Source organism: Megalobrama amblycephala, linkage group LG18 (genome assembly GCF_018812025.1).
Source record: "Megalobrama amblycephala isolate DHTTF-2021 linkage group LG18, ASM1881202v1, whole genome shotgun sequence".
Classification (NCBI taxonomy): domain Eukaryota; kingdom Metazoa; phylum Chordata; class Actinopteri; order Cypriniformes; family Xenocyprididae; genus Megalobrama; species Megalobrama amblycephala.
The window spans coordinates 5,658,441-5,684,066 of NC_063061.1; the positions used below are offsets into that span (position 1 = coordinate 5,658,441).

The following is a 25,626-nucleotide window of genomic DNA, read 5'->3' on the forward strand; positions in this document are numbered from 1 at the left end:
TAACACAGTGCAAACACTATTTAAATAAGAGATTCATTGTGCAGTTGGGACAGTGTTGATTATAACAGGAGTTTTGGTGATGGTGTGGAATCATTCAATAATAAACTTGACCGCTCCAGCGAATACAAAGGGAGCTTTCTTTGCTTGCTTTCTGGATAAAATGTAATCACAATTTAAACAACAACTTCGTGCTACTGTGAGGAACAATGTAAAGTTGACAGTTCAACTTGATTTACTGAAGCATAAGAGCAATTCCAATAGATGGTGCTATTACTGTTATGAAGGTGAAAAATGCTATATTTCTATGGTAAATTCCCTGAATTGATATTATAACCACTAGAAAGTGGAAGAACCACTCATTGTCTCATTATACTCACTAATAGCTTTTGTTTTTTGATTTATATGTAGACAATATAAAATCATTATTATATTACAAATCACATTTTGTCCACTACATTTGTACTGTGGGATTTTTGCAATTATGCCACATTATGATTCCAATGTGTTACATCCTACAGGAATCTAGGGGTTGTTTTACTAGAGCGTAACAAAAATTAGTGTTTGAAGAGCATTTGTCTGGGCCCTGCCACAGCACCACAACAACAAGATTTCTTTTAACAGCTTTATTAGAGGCTAGCAAAGCATAGGTTTCTTTGGAACAAAAAAAAAAGTACAACTTATTACCTATCATTTATTTCAAATATTTATACTTACAACAAAATTTGTGTGAAACCTGAAAATGGTGTTACAAACAGGAGACTTGGAGTAAGCATTTTGTTACTTATTTCATTTATCTATATCTACCACAAAAAAATGTGTGCAAAAGCATGCTTAATGGAGTTAACGTGGAAAATGTGCCTTTAGTGGAGATTTCTGGTGGAAAACAAACACTTTGGAAAATGAAAGTGACCATTAAAACCCATAGATGGCAGCAGAGGATCACTCATTGGCTTAATCCACTTATTTACTTCTTTTCACAGGTTTTGCTTTTAGAATTATATTTAGACATTTTAAAATCACCGTTATATCTTTTTAAATCACATTTAGTCAGTTTACCACTTCATTTATACTGATTTTTCCTGAAACCTGAAAATGGTGTTATAAAGACAAGATGAATTACCTATCTACCTATTTATTTCAATTATCTAAATCTACAAAAAGTGTGTAAACATCAGTGTGCATTAAGTTATTCTAGTTTAACCCTTTAATTTCTGTTACAATTCAGTTAAAATTCATAATGTAATCATATTCAACTTAATGTACATCATGATTATAACATCAAATCTTTGTTTAATATTGGCCAAACAACATTTAATTCAAATGTCACTTATATTTTTTTATGATCGAGATTCTACACCCACTGTAATTTCTTGAACAAGAACATGTGGACAAAAAAACAGACAAACTTAGAGCAAGGGTTTAAAAATGTATTTTGAAATTGCAATGAACATTTCACATATTTAGAAACGTATCGATGAATTCTCCTGTGTTGGCGTAGGTTTATTGACAAAAGCTGAGACTTTGTTTCATATCACAAAGTAACCTGCTCCTGTCTGTTGCTTATTTTCTGATTTGGACCTCGCCATTCTTAGCACTAAAGCTAAACATTTTTGGACAAAGAAGTTACACTGGAGGAAATAAATGAAGTAATATCAAAGTTACCTAATAACAAATCTCTGAGTCCTGATGACTTTAGTGCCAAATTCTATAAAAAAACAAACAAACAAAAAAAAACAGGAACAATCTTGTACTAATTATTCAGCTTTTGATTAAAAGTGCAACAGCACATAATACATTTCCACCAACAATGTACCGAGCGAGTAGTATTAATTCCAAAACTTGGACGGGATAAGCTGCAAATGTCTTCCTATCGTCTGATTTCTCTTATTCCAATTGAATCTAAGATTATAAGTAAAATTCTCGCAAAAGTACTTTTGTTCAGTTATTCATCAAGACCAGACTGGTTTTATGCTCAATAGGCATTTATATTTTAATCTGAGATGGCTGTTTAACATAATTTATAACAAGAAAAACTTAAAGGCATGTGTAATTTCACTAGATGCTCAACGAGCCTTTGACCAATTAGAATGGAGAAATATGATTAATGTTCCTATGAAATTTGAATTCGGTTGAGAATTGATCGAATGGATTGAAATAATTTCTGCACATCCAGTAGCCTCTGTTATTACTAATCAAGACATTTCAAATCAATTTCAACAATCTTGTGGCATGCGACAGGGATGCCCACTATCTCCTTTCTTGTTAGCAATATCGATGGAACCACTGGCAGTCAGTATAGACGGCAGATCCCAACATGTTCTGCTGTATGCAGATGATATTCTGTCTATTCTACCATTACTTGATGATCTTGAAAAAAATGTTAGTTTTTCTGGATTTATGATCATTTGGAGGATTAATGGCAGTCTCTGATGATCTAGATCAAGAATTTTTAGACAGCTACACATTTAAAAATTGCAAAACATTTAGGTATAGTTACCTGAAACTTGATATACATATTGTCAACAGGGCATTCTGAGTAGAGTTTTATGAATTTATGATGCTTGGGGAAAGACACTTTTCTTGTGTGGGAAGGGGAGTACTGATAATTCTCTTAGCAGTTTGAACTGTTCGTTGTAGTCTTCTGAGATCTGATTTGGTAGCTGAACCAAACCAGACATTTATTGAAGTGCATGACTGCCAAGTAGAACTGGATCAGCAGCTCTTGTGGCAGGTTGAACTTCCTCAGTTGGTGAAGGAAGCACAACCTCTGCTGGGCCTTTTTCACAATGAAGTCTATGTGAGTGTCCCACTTAAAGTCCTGGAACTTGAATGACTCCCCGGCAGCCATAGTGCTGTTCAGAATGGTAAGGGCAATTTCCAGGAGTGCTGGAGTGTTCCTCCTGAAGTCCAACACCTGTCTCTCAAATGACCACAGATGTTAAAGCAACAGGTCTGTAGTCATTCAGTCCTGTGACCTTGGGTTTCTTTGGGAAAAAGAGACATGGCCATTGTATAACTGCATCATTGACACAAGCCATTTGTGCTTGGATCATGACAATCGCCACTTGTGGCTATATTTAATATAGGTTTGTAAATAAGTTCTCTTAAAGGGTGTCATCCAAGATGTTTGTCTGTCTTTCTTCAATCAAAAAGAATTGAAGGTTTTTGAGGAAAACATTCCAGGATTTTTCTCCATATAGTGGACTTCACTGGGGTTCAATGGGTTGAAGGTCCAAATGTCAGTTTCAGTGCAGCTTCAAAGAGCTCTACATGATCCCAGACAAGGAATAAGAGTCTTATCTAGAGAAACCATCGGTCATTTTCTAAAAAAAATGACAAATTTATATACTTTTTAACCACAAATGCTCGTCTTGCACTGCTCTGAGATGCGCCACGCATTACATAATCACATTGGAAAGGTCACGTGTGATGTAGTCACGTATGTAGGAAGTACCGATCCAGTGTCTACAAAGCGAAAGTGAAAAGACTAAAGGCCCTTTCACACAGGACACGACAACGGCACCACTGAGCTATGAAACCCATTGATTTCAATAGCGCGCTCTGCGTGAGGACGGTTTGTTGGTGCGTCGACCAAAGCGCACGGGCAGCACAGCGCACCATTGGCGAGCTCGTGTGCACGCACGCCGCGGTCAAAGTTCAAAATAGTTCAACTTTCGCCCGCTGGGTTCTGTGACGATTACCTGCACGGCCAATAGAAATGGGGCATCAAAGGACTAGACGTATAGAAATCCTGCTAAAAGTTTTGAAAACTCCTCCTACTTTGCTTGGCCAGCGTATAGCGCAAACCGCTTCGTATCTGAAAGGATATGCTAAACCCAGTGGCCAGCGCAGCACATTCCGCGTCCTGTCTGAAAAGGCAAAAAATCAAATGGCCTTTACAACAAAAGGTAAAACAACGATGTCGGATGATTTCGAAGTTGGAGGAGAAAATGAGATGGAGTTTTTCACCCTAATGTGGTACTTAGGCCTACGTCACACGTGACCTTTCCAACATGATTACGTAATGCGTGGCGCATCGCAGAGCAGTGCAAGACGAGCATTTGTGGTTAAAAAGTATATAATTTACTTTTTTTTTTTTTTTTTTTTTTTAAGAAAATGTCTGATGGTTTCTCTAGATTAGACTCTTATTCCTCGTCTGGGATCATGTAGAGCTCTTTGAAGCTGCACTGAAACTGACATTTGGACCTTCAACCCGTTGAACCCCAGTGAAGTCCACTATATGGAGAAAAATCCTGGAATGTTTTCCGCAAAAACCTTCATTTCCTTTCGGCTGAAGAAAGACATGGACATATTGGATGACATGGGGGTGATCTCATGAATTATCATGAAATTCTAATTCTGAAGTGAACTAATCCTTTGTTAAAAGTAAATTTTAATGTTCTGTAATTATTAATAAATGATCAATTAAAAATAAATATTTTCTTTTTAAGAAATATTCTCATATTTTGCAGTTTAGGACTGGCTTTCAATTATACTGTAATGTTGAAAGGCTATAATTACACCCACAAATTGAAAAATAAAATCCATTTAATAGATGCATGAGTGATTGGTATCTGTGATGATGGCATTCAGAGTGCGTCGTAAAAAGATGCCACTAAACAAAACTTTTAAAATACGAAAAATTCTGTTCCCACTTTAATTTGGCGATTTAATGTGTTTACATACTGTAATGTTTGGTGTGATTAATCATGATTAATTGCTGAAATCTCTAAGATTAATTGTTTTTTAATAATGTCATTTAATAAAAGAAATGTTTTTTTCTTAATAAGAAAAGTCTTTTTTTGGTACCTTTATGTTGTTTTGGTGCTTGACAGACCAGATGTTCTCATTTAGTTTTATTGCATGGAAAAGAGAACCTTGGAGAAAAATGTTAAATTTCTCCTTTTGTGTTCCACAGAGGAAAGTTAATGTTTGAAACATGAAGGTGATTGATTATGTCATTTCCAAGATTTTTACAGTCATCACAGGCCTGTGTTGTGAACAGTATTTTGACGCTGTTCTGACGCTTGCCTTCTTTCTTCACCATTGTTTTAGGTACCGTAGTGAAAAGATGACAATGAGCTACGCAGAATACATCGCCCACCGCCAGCATCATCACTACCAGAATGGCATCGGGCACCCTCTCCCTCCATACAACCATTATTCCTGACAGCGAGCCGCATGACCAGTCACTGGACCTCTCTGCGGACATCTTCCCAGGAGAGCCCGCCTCCTCGTGGTCTAGCTATCTGTACTACTGTACCATTTTATGATGATAGTTTCCGTTGCCATGTCGACAGTCAGATGGAGGCATGGCAGCGGGTGCAAATAAGCATTAGGTGATTATAAAGCGAAAAAATTCATTTTGTCATTTTTATTATTTGTATTAATTTAGTTTTTGCAGCATATATATATATATATCGACCCCTTCCTTTTTTTTTTTAAGCAAATAAACAAGTACTACGTTTTTTTGTCATTTCAACAAATTTCCTAATCAGGTTTCTAAGTCTGTGGATGGAAATAAGTCATATTAAATGATGGGCTAGTTTTGAAGATAGTAAACTTTTATCTATGCTTTGTGACTTGCGTAATTTTTTTCCCCCTTTTATTGTTTCTTATTAGTTTGACTTTTTATCATGTAGGCAACCACAGGGTTTAAGGGATGTTCTTTCCTCTCTGTGTAATTCCTCTGATTATTTTCCTTTTATGAGGGGTGATTTTTCTGTTTTCCTTTCTTTTTTTGTAAATGTTGTGGGTTGTAGGGTGAGGCGGAGTTAGGCAATGAAGAACTAGTTAAGTCTTGTTTGTTTTTTAATGTTGACTCAAACTCGTCAGATAATTGAAACCACTATAATAAATTTGCTGTTGGGGATACCAGAATATTTGCCATAATGCAAAGGCCCGTTGCTCTTAGCATTATTGGTGTTGATTTGAATTGAATTTACTTAAACAGTCAGTTAACCCTTTTTTGTGTAGATTTGCTACACTTTGTGTTTAAAAAAAAGAAAGAAAAAAAAAAAGCATATTAATCTGCTAGTAATTAACATGATTTCTCATGTTGACGTGTTGTATTAGTGTTTGTTAGTGTTGTTCGTGAGATCGCAAGTAGAAGTCTGTGTTCAGAATAAGGGAGTAAACGAATGAAGAGTTTTATAGTAGGAGATTAAAGTTAGTTAAAGGGACAGTTCACCGCAAAATGAACATTCTGTCATCATTTATTCACCCTCGAGTTGATCCAAACCTGTATGGATTTCTTTAAGAAGATATTTTTAGGAATATGGGTAACCAAACAGGCCTAGGGCCCCATTGACTTCAATAGTATGGGGAAAAAAAGAAATACTATGGAAGTAAATGGAGCCCATCAACTGGATGGAGCCAATCTTTTGTGTTCGACAGAAGAAAGAAACTCATACAGGTTTGGAACAACTTGAGGGTGAATAAATGATGACAGAATGTTCATTTTGAGGTGAACTGTCCCTTTAAGGTCATTTCGGTTCATAACTGACCTCATGGCCAGAAAGCTGTCTGAATTTGTCTGTTTTGTTTTGCTCCTATTTTGTCACACAGAGAGGAAAACCTTTTGAGAGACCAAGGTCAAATGACAGGGACAAGCTAAAAAAAGCCATACTTTTTTCTTCTTCTTCTTTTTTTTTTTTTATGCAGTCTGTGGCAGGGTGGTTGCTCTAAATGGCTATTTTTTTAATTCATTTTTCTCCTGGCACGGCTAATTTTTTTTTTTTAATGATCTGGTCTTGTGTATAAATGTTAATTTCTGTCTGGCATGGCAGCAATGTTTACATCTCCGTACAAATGCCACTATATTTCCAGTTGCTGTATTTGAGAAGATCATTGACAGATGCTAGTGTGGCTTTTTAACCCCCTCGACATCATGCGGTGAAGTTTGTTTGAATAGTGTTGTCAGGAAGTTAATTTTAAAAACAATGGTTATATCTGTCTCCATTTTCTCTGACGATTTGTACTATGTCAGGTCCATTCTGAAAAGACCACGTCTCGGTGTCTCATTTTTTTTTTTTTTTTTAAACCGCGTGTCGTCTTATCTGTAGATGCAGTGAATTAGCTTTGGAGTTTCAGTTTTTTGACTGACTCTGAAAGGAAAAATGGGAGAGGTTCTTTTGAAAACCAGAAAACTATTTCCTGTCATTTGTTTTCATATGCAAAATGTTAAGGGCTTTTGGGGTTCCATCCACAGTCATTATCAAGTTCACTAGAACCTAAAAAAACAAACAAAAAAACAACCTGATTTCAGTTGTGTTGCCTTAAAAATGGTTATAACATGGACCAGCAAATGTTGCCCAGAGTGCTCAACTAACAGATTATTTTGGCCGGCATCACGACGTGACGGTTTTGACCAGCAACTTCAGCCATTGTGCGCGAAGTTTTTGAGCAAAGATGTCTGTTTGCCAAACGTCAAGTGTTAATCATGTTGTTTTTTTAATATTGAGGCCCTCCACTGCCCAGTTGTGACCCTTTTTGTTTTTTAAATAATAATTTGCTTCTCTAAATCCAACCAATAGTGTGACACGTTTGTGGTGTCGCAGTCTTTTAATAACCCTTTAAATATCTGCCTCAGTTTTGAACCCAGTTATTGTTTCATAGTTGGACAATCAGGGCCTCATTTTTGGTCCATTAAAACAGCACAAACTGAACCTTTTTTCATTTATTTATTTTTTTTGCTGCAAAACCAAGTCTTTGCATTTAAGAAAATTTGATGTATACAAATTTGCAATACATTCGTTGCATGAATAGGAGGCCTCCTGTTAAACATGGCATGCTTGTTTCACTGCTATATAGATATGAGAAAACAGACTATATAAAATGGTGCTATTGGACCTCATGTTGGGGGTGGTCGCAGTAAATGTGACTGGTCATGCGGACTCATTGATCATATCAGACTTTTTATTATCCTCAATATATGCAGATCTGTTTTACAGGTGTTTTTTTCCTATCAGTGTAACAAAATCTCCTGCAGGTTTGAAAGGACAAGTAGTGACGAGTCTAACCCCATCTTTCCCTCATGGCCTGGGGGACACGGGCATATGCTTATATCATCTGTTATAGATGTGCACATTTACGCAATACACAATTACCCTGGAGTTTCACTCTTTGTATCCGTTGTTGAATGCTGTCTGTCCGCATTCATTTACATTGCCATTTTGAACTACGGCTGGCTTAACCAGCCGAACGCTGTTGCCGAAATATGGCCAAAGCGATAATGATGTTCAATGTGCTGAGTTTACTTTACTAACAATGTTTGTTCAAATATCCTTGGTTTTTTTTTTTTTTGCAATTGATGCTGTGATGAAAGACATTTGTTGGTTTCTTTCATAGTGCTACATGTATGTGTCTATACATTAAGTTGCAAGGTTTTTCAAAAATTAGCTTTTGTGATTCCTAGTGTAGTTTGAACATGCACTTTGGGGACATTAACTTCAGCAATCCCCGGCACATTTGAACACTGTAGAAACTCTCAGCACCTGTCCTACAGTTACATTGCTCAAAGATGAGTCAAAAGTTGTGGCCCTTTTTTTATTTTCTCATTACACTGTCCTTCATTTTCTGTAACTTTTAACACAACTGGGACTAGTGCTTGGTAAGTATAGCTAATGCTCATTTTAGGCATAAATGTTGGGTTGTCACACCTACATACGAGCTTCACATTTACTGTTAAAACCATAGTCATTTGGAAGTTAGGCTCATGTTACCTTTGTGTGTTCAACCGAACCAAAGATGCCTCCAGCCATGTCCAAATGCTGCTCTACAGACCTGCCTTCCTGTCCTTCCAAAAACCTTCCCTGCAAGAGAAATGTCTTTTTGTTTTTGTGTATTTACTTTTTTTTTTTTTTTTCTTTTGTACAATTTCTAATATTGTTTTAGGTTTTTAGCTACCTAAGTTCAATGAATTTTCATTGTAGCTGTTTCTGAAACCTTGCACGGTGTCTATGACCGTAATACTAGGTTGCACTTTTTTTTTTATTTTGTTTTCATCATTGTTATTATTATCTATTTTTGTAAAGAAAGAAAACCCCATAGCGTGCCTCTTAGATTTATGGGTTTCTTAATGTTTTTTGTTTTTTTTTCCTAAGACCAGCAGTTATACTTTATACAAAAGATGAGCTAATCCTTATTTTTAAATGCCATTTAAGGAGAAAAAAAAAAAAGCCTTTTTTCCTTTACTCTGGACCCAGTAGCTGCACTGGCATACAATCGCACTGATAGATATAGGGGGGAAAAAACTATAAATAATAATAATAATAATGATGATGATGATAAAAAATAAATGTAAGAACTATAATAAACTTGTTTAAAAACTTTTTTGTAAAAAAAAAAGTTAAAAAAGTAAACATAATGACTGTTTTTGTACATCAAGTTAATTCTTTTCAAAAAAAAAAATATTTTGGACCTAGTTTCTAATTATTATTTTAGTGGTTTTCTATGTTCTGGAACTTTGAGAAGATGAGTTTTGAATGTGCCCTTCGATGATTGACATCTTGCAGTGTTGTCATTGCGGGCACTGGGGTTGCCTGGTGTAGCCCCCTATGCCCACCACTTTGTTTTATTTCTGTTTTGAGTTTGGATTCTCTCTTGCTTTAGGAACTTAAAATTGCTGAAGTAACGACTTGGTGAAAAAAAAGAAAAAAGAAAAAAAAAAGAAACAAAGAAAAACAACTCCCCTGTAGAACTAGATCCTTTACCCCATTGAATTGCTGTTAGAGTGATGAGACTTGAAATGGGCATTTATTATGAATATGATAGTATGGCTCCAAAAAAAAGACAAAAATTACAAAATCTACAAAAAAAAAACAACAAAACAAAATGTGTTGGGTTGGGGGGTGGGGGTTGGGGGGTGGCAAATAGATGGGTTAGATGTGGGTATGTGAGCTATGGCTGTGGCAATGATAATGTAGTTTTAAAACATTATTGTTATTACCTTTTAAATCATTTATCCAATAAAAAATCTGAAAGAACAAGCATTACGTGTCTTTATTCCATTTTTTGCTAACATTCTGGAGCGTGTTGTTGGGTACTCGGTTAAATAATCACCTAGCATAGTACTGAGACAGCTTTAGTAAGGGTTGTAAACAATCTTATTGTGGCCGATTCTGGTGCATGCAGTATCTAAAGACGGGTGCACACTGTGCGATTTATAATAGTCCTTTACGATTGTTGCTTGTCAGACTGTACGAACATGAGCCTCATGTCACACTGTGGGATCTCATCTGTCCCTAGGAATACAGGGAGTTCCTCAGGGTTCAGTGTTGGGCCCAATTTTATTTAACATATACACCCATCAGGCATAGCATTATGACCGCTGACAGGTGAAGTGAATATCACTGATGATCTCTTCATCACAGCTCCTGTTAGTGGGTGGATATATTAGGCAGCAAGTGAACATTTTGTCCTCAAAGTTGATGTTAGAAGGAGGAAAAATGGGCAAGCGTAAGAATTTGAGTGAGTTTGACAAGGGCCAAATTGTGATGGCTAGACGACCGGGTCAGAGCATCTCCAAAACTGCAGCTCTTGTGGGGTGTTCCCGGTCTGCAGTGGTCAGTATCTATCAAAAGTGCTCCAAGGAAGCAATCAGCGACAGGGTCATGGGCGGCCGAGGCTCATTGATGCATGTAGGGAGTGAAGGCTGACCCGTATGGTCCGATCAAACAGACGAGCTCCTGTAGCTCAAATTGCTCAAGAAGTTAATGCTGGTGCACAGTGCATCACAGTTTGTTGCGTATGGAGCTGCATAGCTGCAGACCAGTCAGGGTGCCCATGCTGACCCCTGTCCACCACTGAAAGAGCCAACAGTGGACACGTGAGCATCAGAACTGGACCACGGAGCAATGGAAGATGGTGGCCTGGTCTGATGAATCACGTTTTCTTTTACATCACGTGTATGGCCGGGTACGTGTGTGTCGCTTACCTGGGGAACACATGACACCAGGATGCACTATGGCAGGGGTAGGCAAGTTCGGTCCTAGAGAGCCTCTGTCCTGCTGAGTTTAGCTCCGACCTTAATCAAACACACCTGAACAAGATAATCAAGCTCTTCAGGATTACTAAGGCTATAGGCAGCTGAAGGTTTTTTTTTTTTTTCAGGGTTGGAGCTAAACTCTGCAGGACAGCGGCTCTCTAGGACTGAATTTGCCTACCCCTGCACTATGGGAAGAAGAGCCGGCAGAGGCAGTGTGATGCTCTGATCAGTGTTCTGCTGGAAAACTTTGGGTCCTGCCATCCATGTGGATGTTACTTTGATACGAACCACCTACCTAAGCATTGTTGAGACCATGTTCATCTTTTCATGGAAACGGAATTCCCTGGAGGCTGTGGCCTCTTTCAGCAGGATAATGCTCCTGACACAAAGCAAAAATGGTTCAGGAACGAGTTTGAGGTGTTGACTTGGCCTCCAAATTCCCCAGATCTCAATCCAATTGAGCATCTGTTGGATGTGCTGAACAAACAAGTCCGATCCATGGAGGCTCCACCTCACAACTTACAGGACTTAAAGGATCTGCTGCTAACATCTTGGTGTCAGATACCACAGCACACCTTCAGGGGTCTAGAGGAGTCCATGCCTCGATGGGTCAGGGCTGTTTTGGCATCAAAAAGGGGACCAACACAATATTAGGAAGGTGCTCATAATGTTATGCCTGATCTGTGTACATTTTTCCACTTGGGCAGTGTATCAGGAAATACGGTCTTGGAAATCACTGTTACGCAGATGATACTCAGATTTACATCACCACTAGCCCTGATGTACATTGCTCATAAATAACTTTGTGTAGTTGTCTAGAAGAGATCATTATTTGGATGCAAAATAACGTCCTGAAGCTGAGCGGCTCTAAAACTGAACTGATGTAGATGATGGTACAGTGGCGGCTACTCGTAAGGCCTAGCAGATCAGTTTGGTTGTTGATTCCAGCATGGTAATTCCTACTTCATGGGTGCAAAATCTTTTTTTGATCCACAGTTAACATTTGAGGCACACATAAAACACATCTCTAAAACTGCTTTTCAGTGCTCGACTCAAGACTTTCTCACTTTTGCTGACACAGAAAGGCTTATACATTATACTGGGAACATTACACAGTGCTTTTACAGTTGCACTGGCTTCCTATTAATGCTAGAATTGGCTTTAAAATTCTAATTTTAACATATAAGGCGCTACATGGAACTGCACCAGCATATCTTTGTGATCTTGTTACTAACTCTTACTTCATCAGGCTTCAGGTAAACTCGAGACCATGTGGGAAAGAAACAATGGAATGTGCTTCCTCTTACCATCAGAAACACACCAACGTTGGGGCACTTTAAAAAGTTGATCAAGACGCATTTATTTAAGGCTGTTTTAATTTGTTGTTGTATTGTCTTTGTTTTTTACTGTAGCACTTTGGGTTTAAGAAAAGCACATTATAAATAAAATGCATTATTATTTATGCTTCACAGAAGAACTTTTGATGCACAGATGAGAAACCAAGACAATCCTCATGGATGCTACACATTGGAGAAGACCTTTAATATAGACCATATTTCATAAAAACATATGTACAAAATTGAGATCAGAACTAAAGTTTCCCTTTCAGTCAAATTACATACATTGAAATGAGAGTGATCCCATAAATCATTAGACTGCAACCAGTATTCCTTACAATTATCTCAACAACCACAAACTGCTTCCCAAACTTAGATTTTATGCTTGGATCTTTGATGTGGAAATGATGGAATATGCTTCAAGTGCTGAGCAGTTTTTCTGGGACCAATAGAACCTCCAAATGCTCATCTTCAATTTCATTTGGCTACATATTGGGCTTGTTTCAAAACCGTTTTTTTGTACATTGTTTTCATGGATAAGGTAAACACAGTCATTGATGTACAGAATAAGGTAAACACTTTAATGCAAGTCTGAAACAGCCATGCCCAAGTTTAATCGATTTAGTTGTTTGTAAAATTTTCCACTGAACTGAAATTTTTTATAGATAACTGTTTAGCTAAACAAAAAAAAAAACAAGTTTAATCTTTTTAACTGGCCCAGTGAGAAACATCTAAAGAACTATCAGTTAAAATGGTCATTCTGTCTATCTACAAACAACAGTCAATTCGCTATGATACAATGCTGTCATTTCCCTTGAATAACATCACCAGTGGAGTGGCTAATGGAATCAAATGGACACCTTCAGCTAATGGCTTCAGCTTAGAATGTAGAGTTCTGACTATTTACATGACCGTATCAAAGAAAGATACTGCAAGGGGATTGGAAATGCCCTGGAAAATCTCCTAGACATACAGTACCACCACATTTATGCTTTCTGTAACAGGTCAACAATAACAAAGTGTAATTTTGAGACAATCTTTTAAAACTGCATTGCCGGGACACAAGGCGCGAGGAACTGCAGTGTTTATAACCGCACAATAGCTATTCAGCAGAGTAAAGGGAACTGGGTTGGCCCCATTTCACTGTTCGATGAGCGTAACTAAAGAAGGCAACATGAGAAGAAAGGTTACGTCTGTTGCGAGTTCACTGAATCTTCATTTTGCTAAACGTTCGAACTAAAAAGAAAAAGGCAAGGTTAATGTTGCTTGAGTCCTGCAAAAACAGGACCGGTGTAAAAACAATCTTTCAATCCAGCTTTGAGAAACCAGGTTTGGACCAAACAACAACAAATAGGAAAATAAAGGTATGTACTAAAAGTTAGGCTTTTATCTAGGATGCTGGACAAGTTTCAGTTCAAGGGGCATGAGGTTTTGTCCATGTACGACTGCTGATAAAAACACTAGTCCACCTTCTTGTTGCGTAGACGTGCTATATCCAGTAAATAGCGGCACGTGGGAGCAGTGTGCTGCGAGAGGATGGTCAGAGCCTTGCCGTGGAGTAAAGTCAAGGCGGTCTGGTGGCCCGTTGCCCATACTCGGTACCATGGTCCATAAAAGGGGTCAGAGACAGCGGGACACAGCATGTTGTTCAAATTCACTTCTGTCAACTGGTGGGAGGCAAAATGCAAGATTGAGTTAATATAATATGAACGATAACTAAAGCCACATTTCCACCGCAGGAACTTTCCCCAAGAACTAGGGACTTTGGGGTGTGTTTCGACCACAGGAACCAGGGTCTAAATGAAGTTCCGGGTAAAAATTTCCCCCTCAGAAAGTACCTTCTCGCGGGGTAGTACTTTTTCAAAGTTCAGGAACTTTCGGGGGTGGGACTTGTGCACTAAACATGCTGATTGGTTGAGTTCACGCAGCATTTTTAAAAGTCTGTTGCGGTGTGTGCAGCAAGAGTTGTTATTCGAATCAACAATGGAGATGGACCAACGATGAGGTTCAGGCTTTATTAAGCGTATATTCGGAGGACGAAATCCAGCTGGAACTGGAAAGTCTCAATCTTTACAGCACTTTAGACCATGATGGCAACAGGTCTGGGGGGAAAAATTTAATTGGAAAAAAGTTCCTGGGACAAATTGTTCCGGGTAATTTCGGTGGAAAAGCGGCTTAAGGCACAGAACATACATATTCAAAACATATGGAAGTACATGAACGCAGATTATTCTAGCAGAATTTGCCCAATTTCATGCTTTACTTTACAAAATGTACTAGGATGCAATTCATAATGCAGTGCAAACATGAACTGTACTTTCAACACTGCCTCAATGGGTGCTATAGGCCTTTATCACACTCCCATGTTTGAAAAGCAGAAGCTTGGGTAACACTTCATTTTAAGGTGTTTAAACTAGTTGCTTATTTGAATACATATTACTAGAATGCTGGCTGTTTATTAGTACTTATAAAGCACATATTAATGCCTTATTCTGCATGACCTTATTCTACATTCTTCATCCTACCCAATACCTAAACTTAACTACCTTACTATTAATAAGCAGTAAATTATGAATTTATTGAGGGAGAAGTCATAGTTAAAAGTTTGTGTTCCCTATACTAAAGTGTTAACGAAGCTTCAAATAGTAGCGTAAAATATCATCTTACGATCTAGCCTCTATCAGGGTATCAAATATTGTGAAATATTGACATAGTTTTGCCACAAAGGAAGGACATATCTTTACAGAAGATGGAACAAAATGGAGATCATCTCCATTTCCACTAACAGAACCAATGAGTGCTGTTTGTGACACAACAAGGTATGCAAACATACCTATTAAGGTATACATGAATGCACAGGTGAAAGTTCACCATTACACAATCCTGTGGTGTTCAGTACAATGCCTTGGTTTATCTGGAATTGGTTTGTAATGTGAATTGTGCATAAATTTCTCTGTTGAACTCTAAACTATTAAACTTTAAACTACAGTGATTCAACCTTAATGTTATGAAGCGACAAGAATACTTTTTATGTGCAAAAACAAAAAAATAATGACTTTATTCAACAATTTCTTCTCTTCTGTTTACATTCTCGTTGCTTCATAACATTAAGGTTGAACCACTAGTCAGGTGTTGTGGACTATTTTAACAAAGTCTTTACTACCTTTCTGGGCCTTGAAATTTATTATGACATCGCTGTTATATTTAAGGACATTTTCAGCTTACATACTGGAAGTCATTTCTTGATAAGAGCTTCCTAGCTGTGCTGTGCATGATACTTCAGTAGTGAAGGCTATATTCAGACCTATCCTATACTAACATACTGTACTAGTTACTATTGTTGTCACATATACAGTATTATGCACAGTATGCAAACTGTCATACATAAAATACCAAGATGATCTACATTTATTAAAATGAACAGTATACAACAGAGCATACTGCAGAGAATATTGTATCCCCTAATGCAATGCATCTGACTTGATATTGCACTTGAAGTGTGATGAATTGATATGTATTTCTTGACTCGTTATTTGATTAGACTGCCAGAAGTTGACACAATATTGGATTAAAAATGCAAAATAACCACTTACTGAATTAAACACATAATGTGATGAGGTCATGTGACAATGTTGTGGAATAATGTCAGCTGTTTCACTTAAGAACAGTGGGAAGCATGCAGTGTATCTATGGTGTATTCAGTAAGTAGTTAAGCTAGTATTCCATATTTAACAGTCATAAGCTTCTATACAACGTTTATAGCGTTTGATTGTCGTACCATGCCGAGGCCCTGGAGGAATAAAAAGTGGTAGAGGAAGAGGATTCCCGTGGACAGCAGCGCCCACCACATGTCACCAAGCGGCTCTGGCTTATACACACCTGGCAAACAAGATACATGACACAGTGGTTAAAGATGCATGTAAAGTCCAGATCTCTCCAAGTCAGAGTAGTATGTTTATTTGGTTGCTGGATCACTTGTTTTCATGACCTGAAGGAATATTCTGGGTTCAGTACAAGTTAAGCTGTGCGGACAACATCTGTTACCACACAGAATTTCAACTTGTCCTTCAAAAAAAAAAAAAAAAAAAAGGATTACAGGGTAAGATATAAATATATAAGAATAAATACTGTTTGTGAAAAGTGAAAAGTTAAAGTGAGGTTCAAGGGATAGTTCACCCAAAAATCAAAATAATCCCTTGATTTACACACTCTCAAGATATCCTAGATGTATATGACTATCTTCTCTCAGACAAACACAATTGGAGATATATTAAAAAATATCCTGGCTCTTCCAAGCTTTATAATGGTAGTGAATGGAGGGGGGGGGGGGGGGGGGGTTTCTTACAAAATCCGATCGCTTCACTTCGGAAGGCCTTTATTAACCCCCTGGAGTTGTATGGATTGCTTTTATGATGGATGGATGCACTTTTCTGGGCTTCAAAATCTCAGCCCCCATTCACTCCCATTATAAAGCTTGGAAGAGCCAGGATGCATTTTAATATAACTCCTATTGTGTTTGTCTAAAAGAAGATAGTCATATACACCTAGGATGGCTTGAGGGTGAGTAAATCATGGGGTAATTTTCATTTCTGGGTGAACTATCCCTTTAATTCCCCAACAGAATTGGGCCAGAAGGTCCCCAGTGCAAGTTTTCATCATTTAATTTATTATTTATTAAAATTCATGGAATTATTACATATTATTTCCATAAATTACGAGTGCATCTCAAACATATATATTATACATCATAACCTACAGGCCAATATAGGAGAATCACTGAATCAGAATAGTCTACTACTACTATTATGATATCCTATCAACTAATATAGGCCTGTATATAATTCAGATTCATTATTCAACTAAACATTTAGGCAGTTTCACAGACAGGGCTCAGACTAAGCCAGGATTAGGCATTAGTTCAATTAAGGTATTTAAGTAGCTTTTATAAACATACCCTAGATAAAAACATTACTGGTGTGCATCTTGACACAAAACAATGACATTAACATATTTTAAAACTTCTCAGTGCAAGTTGCTTTCAGTTAAAACAGCTCAAACATGCATTTTAGTCTAGGACTAGCTTAAGTCCTGTCTGTGAAGCCAGGAGATTTTAATCAATGATACCTTTTTCAAAAAACAACAGCAACACTGAAAATATTTAACAAAAATCAAATGACAGTTTACACTTTTTCATGGTTTTCATGAAAAAAAATGCTATAACTTAATTAGCAAATGTCTCCATTTACTTCCCTTGATAATATATTAAATGATGAATCATCCTAAACTCATCTCTAAATATGTTACAAATAAGCAGTAAATGCAAACATTATTTTTGCTTTGGTCACAGAAAGATCTCGGATCATCCTCATAATTACCCAACCAGAAATAAATAACTAAAATCTAGACACGCTGATCTTTGTTGTTCTTATTCTGTTCTTTTAGGCCGATGTGGAGCTGTAGTTGTGCTCTCTGAACATTAGGTGACACTATAGGTTTACTTATTTCTCTCTGAACGTCATTGCTTCACTCGTGTATCCTTTACTCTGGGCACATGAAGTGCCATTCTGACGTCAACGTAAGTGTCCTTTCAAAATTGACATATCAGTTACATTTATTCATTTAGCAGATGCTTTTATCCAAAGCAATCGATCTTAAAGAGGCAATACAACATGAGAAATGCTAGTAATACAGTTTCAGCCATCATTCAGGATAGTAAAATAAGGGAGGGACTAAGAAATAGTGAGAGCATGAAAGGAATATTGAAAGAGATAGAAATAGAATAGTTTTTTTGGTGTGTGTGCTCACGAAAGAGATTCAGCTGTTTCTTGAGAACTGGCTGAGATCTGCAGTTGGTAGAGCTCTATAAATAACGTGCTACTGATTTCAATAGTATATTTACATAACTCGTTTTTCAACTGAAACATACCAACAGGGAAGCTAAAATGACATTGTGGTGCACAAGCGGACAACGGAATATATAATCATGTGCGGTAAAAGCCCCAGAACTACTGTTTGCCCAAACTTCAGAAACTCACCTCCTTTTCTGAAGAGGTAGAATGGCACAAGATACAGCATGGAGTGTTGAATATAATAGATCTCCTTTTCAAATGGAAGCTATGATGGGGAAAAAAAGTATGATTAGACAACAAAACATACAGAGAGCCTTGCATTCTAGTCTTAATTGGTGTCAGCATGTTTCGCTATCACTACTGTATTATGCAATAAGCATCTGAACAAACAGCGAAACCATTAAAAATTTAGTATTGATGCAAGCAGTGATGACAGGATCAAGCACTATGGTGCCATCGCCACCTGGCGGCTCTAGGACAACAATAACAGTCACACTTCCTGCTACCATTTGGTGACCTTAGCCCACAATAGCTCCAAACATGTGATCAGCCCCCATTGCCAAACATAAAGCACCGATTTAACCTACAGTAGGTAGTCAACCAAAATACCTATCAACGCCAACACAAGGCAGTAAATACACAAGATTCCATCTCTGACTGCTGTGAAATATTACAGTGATGGAAGTGTGCTTACTTATTACCGAACAGTGCCCAAATCCTCTGAAGAACTTCATGTTAGCATATGACTATGAATAAAGTCTAGATAGTGTTGCACCCCTCTGTTTGAAGAAAGTCAAAGGGTTAGTTTTGTCATCATTAATCACCCTAATGTTGTTCCAAACCTGTATGAGTTCAATTCTTCTGTTGGACACAAAAGAAGATATTTTAAAGAATGTTGGTAACTGTAGCCATTGACTTTTATAGTATTTTTTGTCTTACCAACCTTTCTTAAAATCAAGTTTTTAATGTTGTTTATATGTCTGTGTGGTGTTTTTAATATGCTTTAAGACAAACCATGTGCAAATTCATATGTCAACACTGTTGCTGAGTATTTACTCTTTAAAGGTGCCCTAGAATCAAATATTGAATTTACCTCGGCATAGTTGAATAACAAGAGTTCAGTACATGGAAATGACATACAGTGAGTCTCAAACTCCATTGTTTCCTCCTTCTTATGTAAATCTCATTTGTTTAAAAGACCTCCGAAGAACAGGCGAATCTCAACATAACGACTGTTATGTAACAGTCGGGATCATTAATATGTACGCCCCCAATATTTGCATATGCCAGCCCATGTTCAATGCATTAGACAAGGGCAGCCAGTATTAACGTCTGGATCTGTGCACAGCCGAATCATCAGACTAGGTAAGCAAGCAAGAACAATAGCGAAAAATGGCAGATGGAGCGATAATAACTGACATGATCCATGATATTTTTAGTGATATTTGTAAATTGTCTTTCTAAATGTTTCGTTAGCATGTTGCTAATGTACTGTTAAATGTGGTTAAAGTTACCATCGTTTCTTACTGTATTCAAGACAAGTACTCTTCAGACAAGAGAGCCGTCATTATTTTCATTTTTAAGCACTTGCAGTCTGTATAATTCATAAACACAACTTCATTCTTTATAAATCTCTCCAACAGTGTGTAATGTTAGCTTTAGCCACAGAGCACTATCAAACTCATTCAGAATCAAATGTAAACATCCAAATAAATACTATACTCACATGATCCGACGCATGCATGCAGCATGCATGACGAACATCTTGTAAAGATCCATTTGAGGGTTATATTAGCTGTGTGAACTTTGTAAATGCACTGTATTATAGTCTAGAGCTCGGGGGTGAGAGCACGAGAATTAAAGGGGCCGCAGCCTGAATCGGTGCATAGTTAATGATGCCCCAAAATAGGCAGTTAAAAGAATTTATTAAAAAAAATCTATGGGGTATTTTGAGCTGAAACTTCACAGACACATTCAGGGGACACCTTAGACTTACATTACATCTTGTAAAAACTGGTTCTAGGGCACCTTTAAAAATGCAGTGCAAAAAAAGATAGTCTCAAATCCGCAGTTTAAAATCGCTGGTATTTCTGACGTCACAAACTACCTTGTAACCAATCACGGCAACTCGCCAGTGGGCTTTAGCATATCATTAACGGCGATCTAGCAGGGGAGTCTCGAGAGAAGCCAGGTTATCCCGGTATATTTTTCTGTTGACATAAAATCGAGTAGATTTAGCAATATGGTGGGTGTATGATGTATATTACGATGTTATGATGACTATATGCCTTTCTCCACTGACGTTCAGAGTTGTTAAAGCGTTTGTAAATATACCGATTTTCAGAAGGCAGCTGTCTGACTCTGAGATGAAGAACAGGAACATGGTTTGTGTAACATTAAACTCATTATTAGCCGTTTGATTACATAGTCAAGCAAAAGACTAATCATATTAATTACCGTAATGTGTCTGACGTTGTATAGAGTGATACCACTGTGCAGCATTTACCTCAGCAAGTTGACCGAGTGGATCTCTGAGCTGGCGTGAGCGAGTGGAGGCGGTGCTAATTTGTGTATTCATTGATCCGCATATATTAAATGAGGCAAGGGTGTAGAGTTACATTCAAGCTATTTTAAGGCATGAAGAAATTTTTTTTCACAGGAAAAAACATTTAAATATGTCATTTTGGTGATCAAAGATGAGTTTTGAGGGATAAAATGATTGACTACAGGGGGACTTTAAAATATCTTCTTTTGTGTTCAACAGAACAAAGACATTTATACAGGTGTGGAACAACTTGAGGGCGAGTAAATGATGACAAAATATTAATTTTTGGGTGAACTATCCCTGTAAGAATGCAGGTGGAAGATCACAAATTTGGAGACATTCAAGGGGCATGTTTCCAGCTACAGAAATGCCCTGAAAAGCTGCATATTTCAGCATGCTCACAGAAAATAACAAAAACCATCTTAGGAATTTAATACAGTGTCCAGATTGACAAGAAACAAAGCATAAAGAGAACAAGACACTTCCTCACAGCACAGAGTAATACCTTAATGGATTTCTTCAACAATAAAATGGAGAATTACAAAGAGTCTTAGCATCTCATTTTAGCAGATTTTGTCTCATAGCACCTCCAGGGAACAAACAAATTCAGCGATTTGATGCTATAGGACAGGAAGAGCGAACAAAACTTATTGCATGTATGCTGGATCCTAAATCCACTAAACAAAGCTACTGAAAGAAGTTTCACCTGTAATCTCAGAACTGCTTCTGAACATTATTAACTCTTCTCTTCCTTTAGGGCATGTCCCAAAAACATTCAAGCTGGCAATAATCACACCCTTATCAAGTTTGACCCAGGAGTACAGATTCATTACAGACCAGTCTCAAATCTCCTGCTTATGTCTAAAATGTTAGAAAAAGTAGTGTCCTCCCAACGCCTAAAACACAATAAACATCCAAAACATTTATTTACTGCTCTTCAGGATGGATCTCCCCTCCATCATTAAAAACGTTATAATCCTGAAAAGAATACTAGCCACAAAACAAATGTGACGTGGGATATAAATAACTGGGGAAAAAATTTAGAATTTCATGTAGAATATAAACAAATTATGATCAATGACTGTCTCTGTAGCAACCGTGTCCATCCGTGTTATCGAACATGACAACATTAAGCATGCCTACAGTAGGTAAACTAAATTAACTTGTGCATGTGCATTAAAACTAAATGCCAAAAAGCAAAAGCCAATATGGCAAATTACATTTTAAAGACACATACGTTACGTCACTAAACAATGTCATCACGCTACGGTCTACAATGAGGAATACTTGACAATAAAAATGCAGTATTTTGAAACCACTACTACAGTGTAATTTTAAGTTACTTGGTAACTTTAAGTACTTGGTTTGCATTATTATCATGAATATACTCACCAGTCTAGTGTTGACTACTGGGAAGAGAAGAGCTAGAAGGGCTCCATTCAACATGTGTACCTGAAGTCTTCAAAACAGAAAAGATTGTTTAAAAATGACAGTAGAAAGCGCTACACTATATCTAAAACAGCTACATAAAATGAATTGTCTTTCATGCTTCCTTTCACTTAAACTGACAAATTAACTCAAGTTCATCTCACAATGCCCACACTTGTGAGTATCCTAGTAAACAGTCATTTACAGTAAACATAAACAGCAGAGAAAGACAACACATGTGTATCATTATATTGGATCCGTGCAGCTCTTAAAGTGACAGCAGCCTAATATTCCTGCAGCTGTCTGTGTTTTTAATGCTAATCAAACTACAAAAGACAAAGAAATCACTTACTGCTCTTTGCTAAATAACTTTTTTGTTACTTTATTAATGATTAAGCTTTATTTAATATGTATAGTAAAGATTATATGCAGTGTTATTTTACATTTAATTACTTTATTTAATTTCTGTAGCTTAAATACTACTGTTAGACCTACATGAAAAACCTTAAAAGTACTGATTATTTCATTGGTATCTTTGTTCTGTTGTATTTATTTATTTGTTATTGCTCGTAGTTTTTATTATTATTATTTTTTTGACTGTTTACTTGTCTTTAATAATCTTTGAAAATTTTATTAGTTTGAAAGTAGTATTAGCTGTGGTATTGAAATATGAATTGATATTGTTACATTTCACTGATATCTAATATTTTGGATGTCATAACCTTATTTATTACAATACAATGATACATGGGTCAAAAACAAGAAAAACAATAACTATTCCATTTGTTATAATTTCTGTGGTGGGGCCAGTGAAAATTGAATAGATGAATTCACAGAATCGAAAATCGAGAATTGAATCGAGAATCAAAACAAACTGGTCTTGTTAATTGGAATCGAATCGATAGATAGAGCCTCTGCTTTGCCAGAGAAGGTTAACAGGTTTCACCTGCTTTGCCAGCGAAGGTTGAATACGTTATTATGGCAAGAGGGAGAGGTTTAGTGATCTTTGAGGACTACAGCTGAGCAATTATATTATCGCATATTGACGATATCAGATCCTTTAACAAACTCTGTGACACAGAATAAGTTATATGTAATTACAACTCTCAAAGGGGGGACTGTGGGAATACAAATGCTGTGGTTAAGTGGTCACTTCTGAGGGTCTATATAAGAGCAACACTTTTAAAGACTTCCAACTGAATACCTATAAAATACAATGTATGCTTCCTTTAGTTAGACTTGATGACTGCAGGTGAAACCTCACAATAAAGAATCAATAAAGAATCCTGCTGAAACAACACCCAAATCTCCTGGTCTTTGCTTTTGAGTTTGCTACAAAAGTCACTTCTTATTTACACTGCACGTGTCTGTGGAGCATTATGGCTGCGACGCGGCTACTGGAGTTGATCCGCGGCCACTCTAGACAATGCTTGTGTTTACACCAGCCACGCCACGGCACGTTTCAGAAGCGGCCCAGAAGCGGCTCGCCACGCCGCTTTGCTAACGATAGGCGCCAAGCCTATTTTTGACGGATGCCGAATCCAAGCCGCACAGCTCAAATACAAAATAAAGTCAAAATAATCACCCTGTGAAGACTCCTGCTTATATTTCACATCGCTAGGAGGCCAGAAATTGACGACGAGATTCGAAAATGAAAAACGTGTAAATTGTTTGTCCTTGTCGTCCATAACTGGACTTTTAAGTGTATTAACTTCATCTGTAGGCTACAGCAAAATAAAATATGGCATAGCAATAAACACAATTAAACTGGACAAAATATAACAATTTTACAGGCAAATCTAGTGGTCTCGCAAATCCAGCCGTTTCGCTTCTGAAATGCTTCTGGTGTGAGTTGACACCGTGTAGAGGACGGACCAAAACCTCGCCGGAGCCGTAACGTGCCGCAGATGCATGCAGTGTAAACAAGGCTTCAGTATGTAGGCACACGATTTGCTTTAAAAGTGTATAGAGAAATGAAATTCAGCAGAGATGCACCGATTGACTGGACATCGAAACTTTACTTAAGACAGTCTGTTCCTATCAGAGATACATTACAGATACATTAGGTCAGTTTAGCCTGTAATAGAGCTAATAAACAAATATATTTGCTTAAAAAAGGAATTGCCCCATTTCCTTGTAAAAAATGGCAATTGGAATCGGCCATGTAAAAAAAAAAAAAAAATCATGATCGTTGTATTCTTTACATTTTCAGTTGGGTTTTGGTTCAAACTCTTTCTTGAAACCACATTAGGGACATGAACAACATCTCTGGTGTTGAGTTCAAGTCAGTTCCATAGGCTGGTCCAAAACAAGTCACGCTATTACAAAAGGATCCCGAAGCAACAACGGCATTATTGTGCTCAAAGCCTCCTCATTAGCACTCATTGGAAATGCAAGCTAACAGGCATGTGATGTCACGACCACTCGTTTACATGCAAATACACACAATAATCTGTGACTTAGTAGAGTTTTTTGATGGTTGTTTTGGTGAATTAACGCTGAATTGCATTAACACTCACCCAAGAGTTGAAATGTTTAGCCACAGCAGTCACTAAAGAAGCAAATGTCTCCAATAGCTATTGGTTTCCAAATTAAAATGCAGAAAAGCACAGGGAAAGGGGGCTCGATTGAAGCTTGTGTGATCCATTTAGAAAGAAATCAATTTATAATGTGACTAATCCAAAATTCAGGTCATCTCTGAGCTTATTTATTATTTATTGCCATCTGCTGACATTACCAGTACGGCATGTCTCACATTCAGGACATTAGAAGCTCCTGTGGGGAATTTGGCACCAATGTGTGATTTATAATGAAAAGTCAAAATAGGAACATTAACATTGCTCTGTTAACAAAGGTTTTGCAATTGCTTATGTTTATGATGTGACATATACAAGCAATTACTCACTATTTGAGATGACTCAGTAAACATGAGGTGAAATTAAAGGAATCATGTCAAGTCATATTTATATATCACTTTATACAACATTATATTACGTTGTGTCCTATCCAAACACCGTGTAATACGATTCCAGCAACAAGCATTTTGTCTGTCCACATCAGACGTGACATGGCTGACAAATGGCCGACAAATGGCCACAAAATTAACAGCCAGTCATCTCTGCTGTCTCGCACTCACAACAAAATCGATAAAGTAAAGTAAATAATCAAATTAATAAACCGTTTTAACAGTGCTCAAAATAAATACTCTAGACTGATAATCCATTCATGGGATACACTTGTTTGCTTGCATAGAGTTCACAGTTTGAACGTTGTTTCTTTTGTTTCCTTTAATTTACTTGATTTTTAAGATCTGTCACTTTCATTATGGCTAATAAAGTCATGCACAATGATATACCAATTTAAAGGGTTAGTTCACCCAAAAATGAAAATTATGTCATTAATGACTCACCCTCATGTCGTTCCAAACCCGTAAGACCTCCGTTCATCTTCAGAACACAGTTTAAGATATTTTAGATTTAG

General features: G+C 37.2%; 2 protein-coding genes across 2 annotated transcripts in view; one reads left to right on the plus strand and one right to left on the minus strand.

The window, feature by feature from the left end:
* ammecr1 (AMMECR nuclear protein 1) overlaps positions 1–9,989 on the plus strand; it is a 52,908-nt gene extending 42,919 nt beyond the window's left edge. Inside the window, exon 6 of the mRNA XM_048167229.1 lies at positions 5,056–9,989. Coding sequence (XP_048023186.1) covers positions 5,056–5,170 — 115 coding nt within the window. The 3' untranslated portion in view covers positions 5,171–9,989. The remainder of the gene's footprint in view (positions 1–5,055) is intronic.
* Positions 9,990–12,498: 2,509 nt separating this feature from the next.
* Positions 12,499–25,626, minus strand: part of LOC125252418 (transmembrane protein 164) — a 31,769-nt gene continuing 18,641 nt past the window's right edge. The window contains exons 3-6 of the mRNA XM_048165697.1: positions 22,111–22,177; positions 18,360–18,438; positions 16,103–16,203; positions 12,499–13,991 (exon numbers count right to left, since the gene is read on the minus strand). Of these exons, the coding sequence (XP_048021654.1) occupies positions 13,785–13,991; positions 16,103–16,203; positions 18,360–18,438; positions 22,111–22,177 (454 nt within the window). The 3' untranslated portion in view covers positions 12,499–13,784. The remainder of the gene's footprint in view (positions 13,992–16,102; positions 16,204–18,359; positions 18,439–22,110; positions 22,178–25,626) is intronic.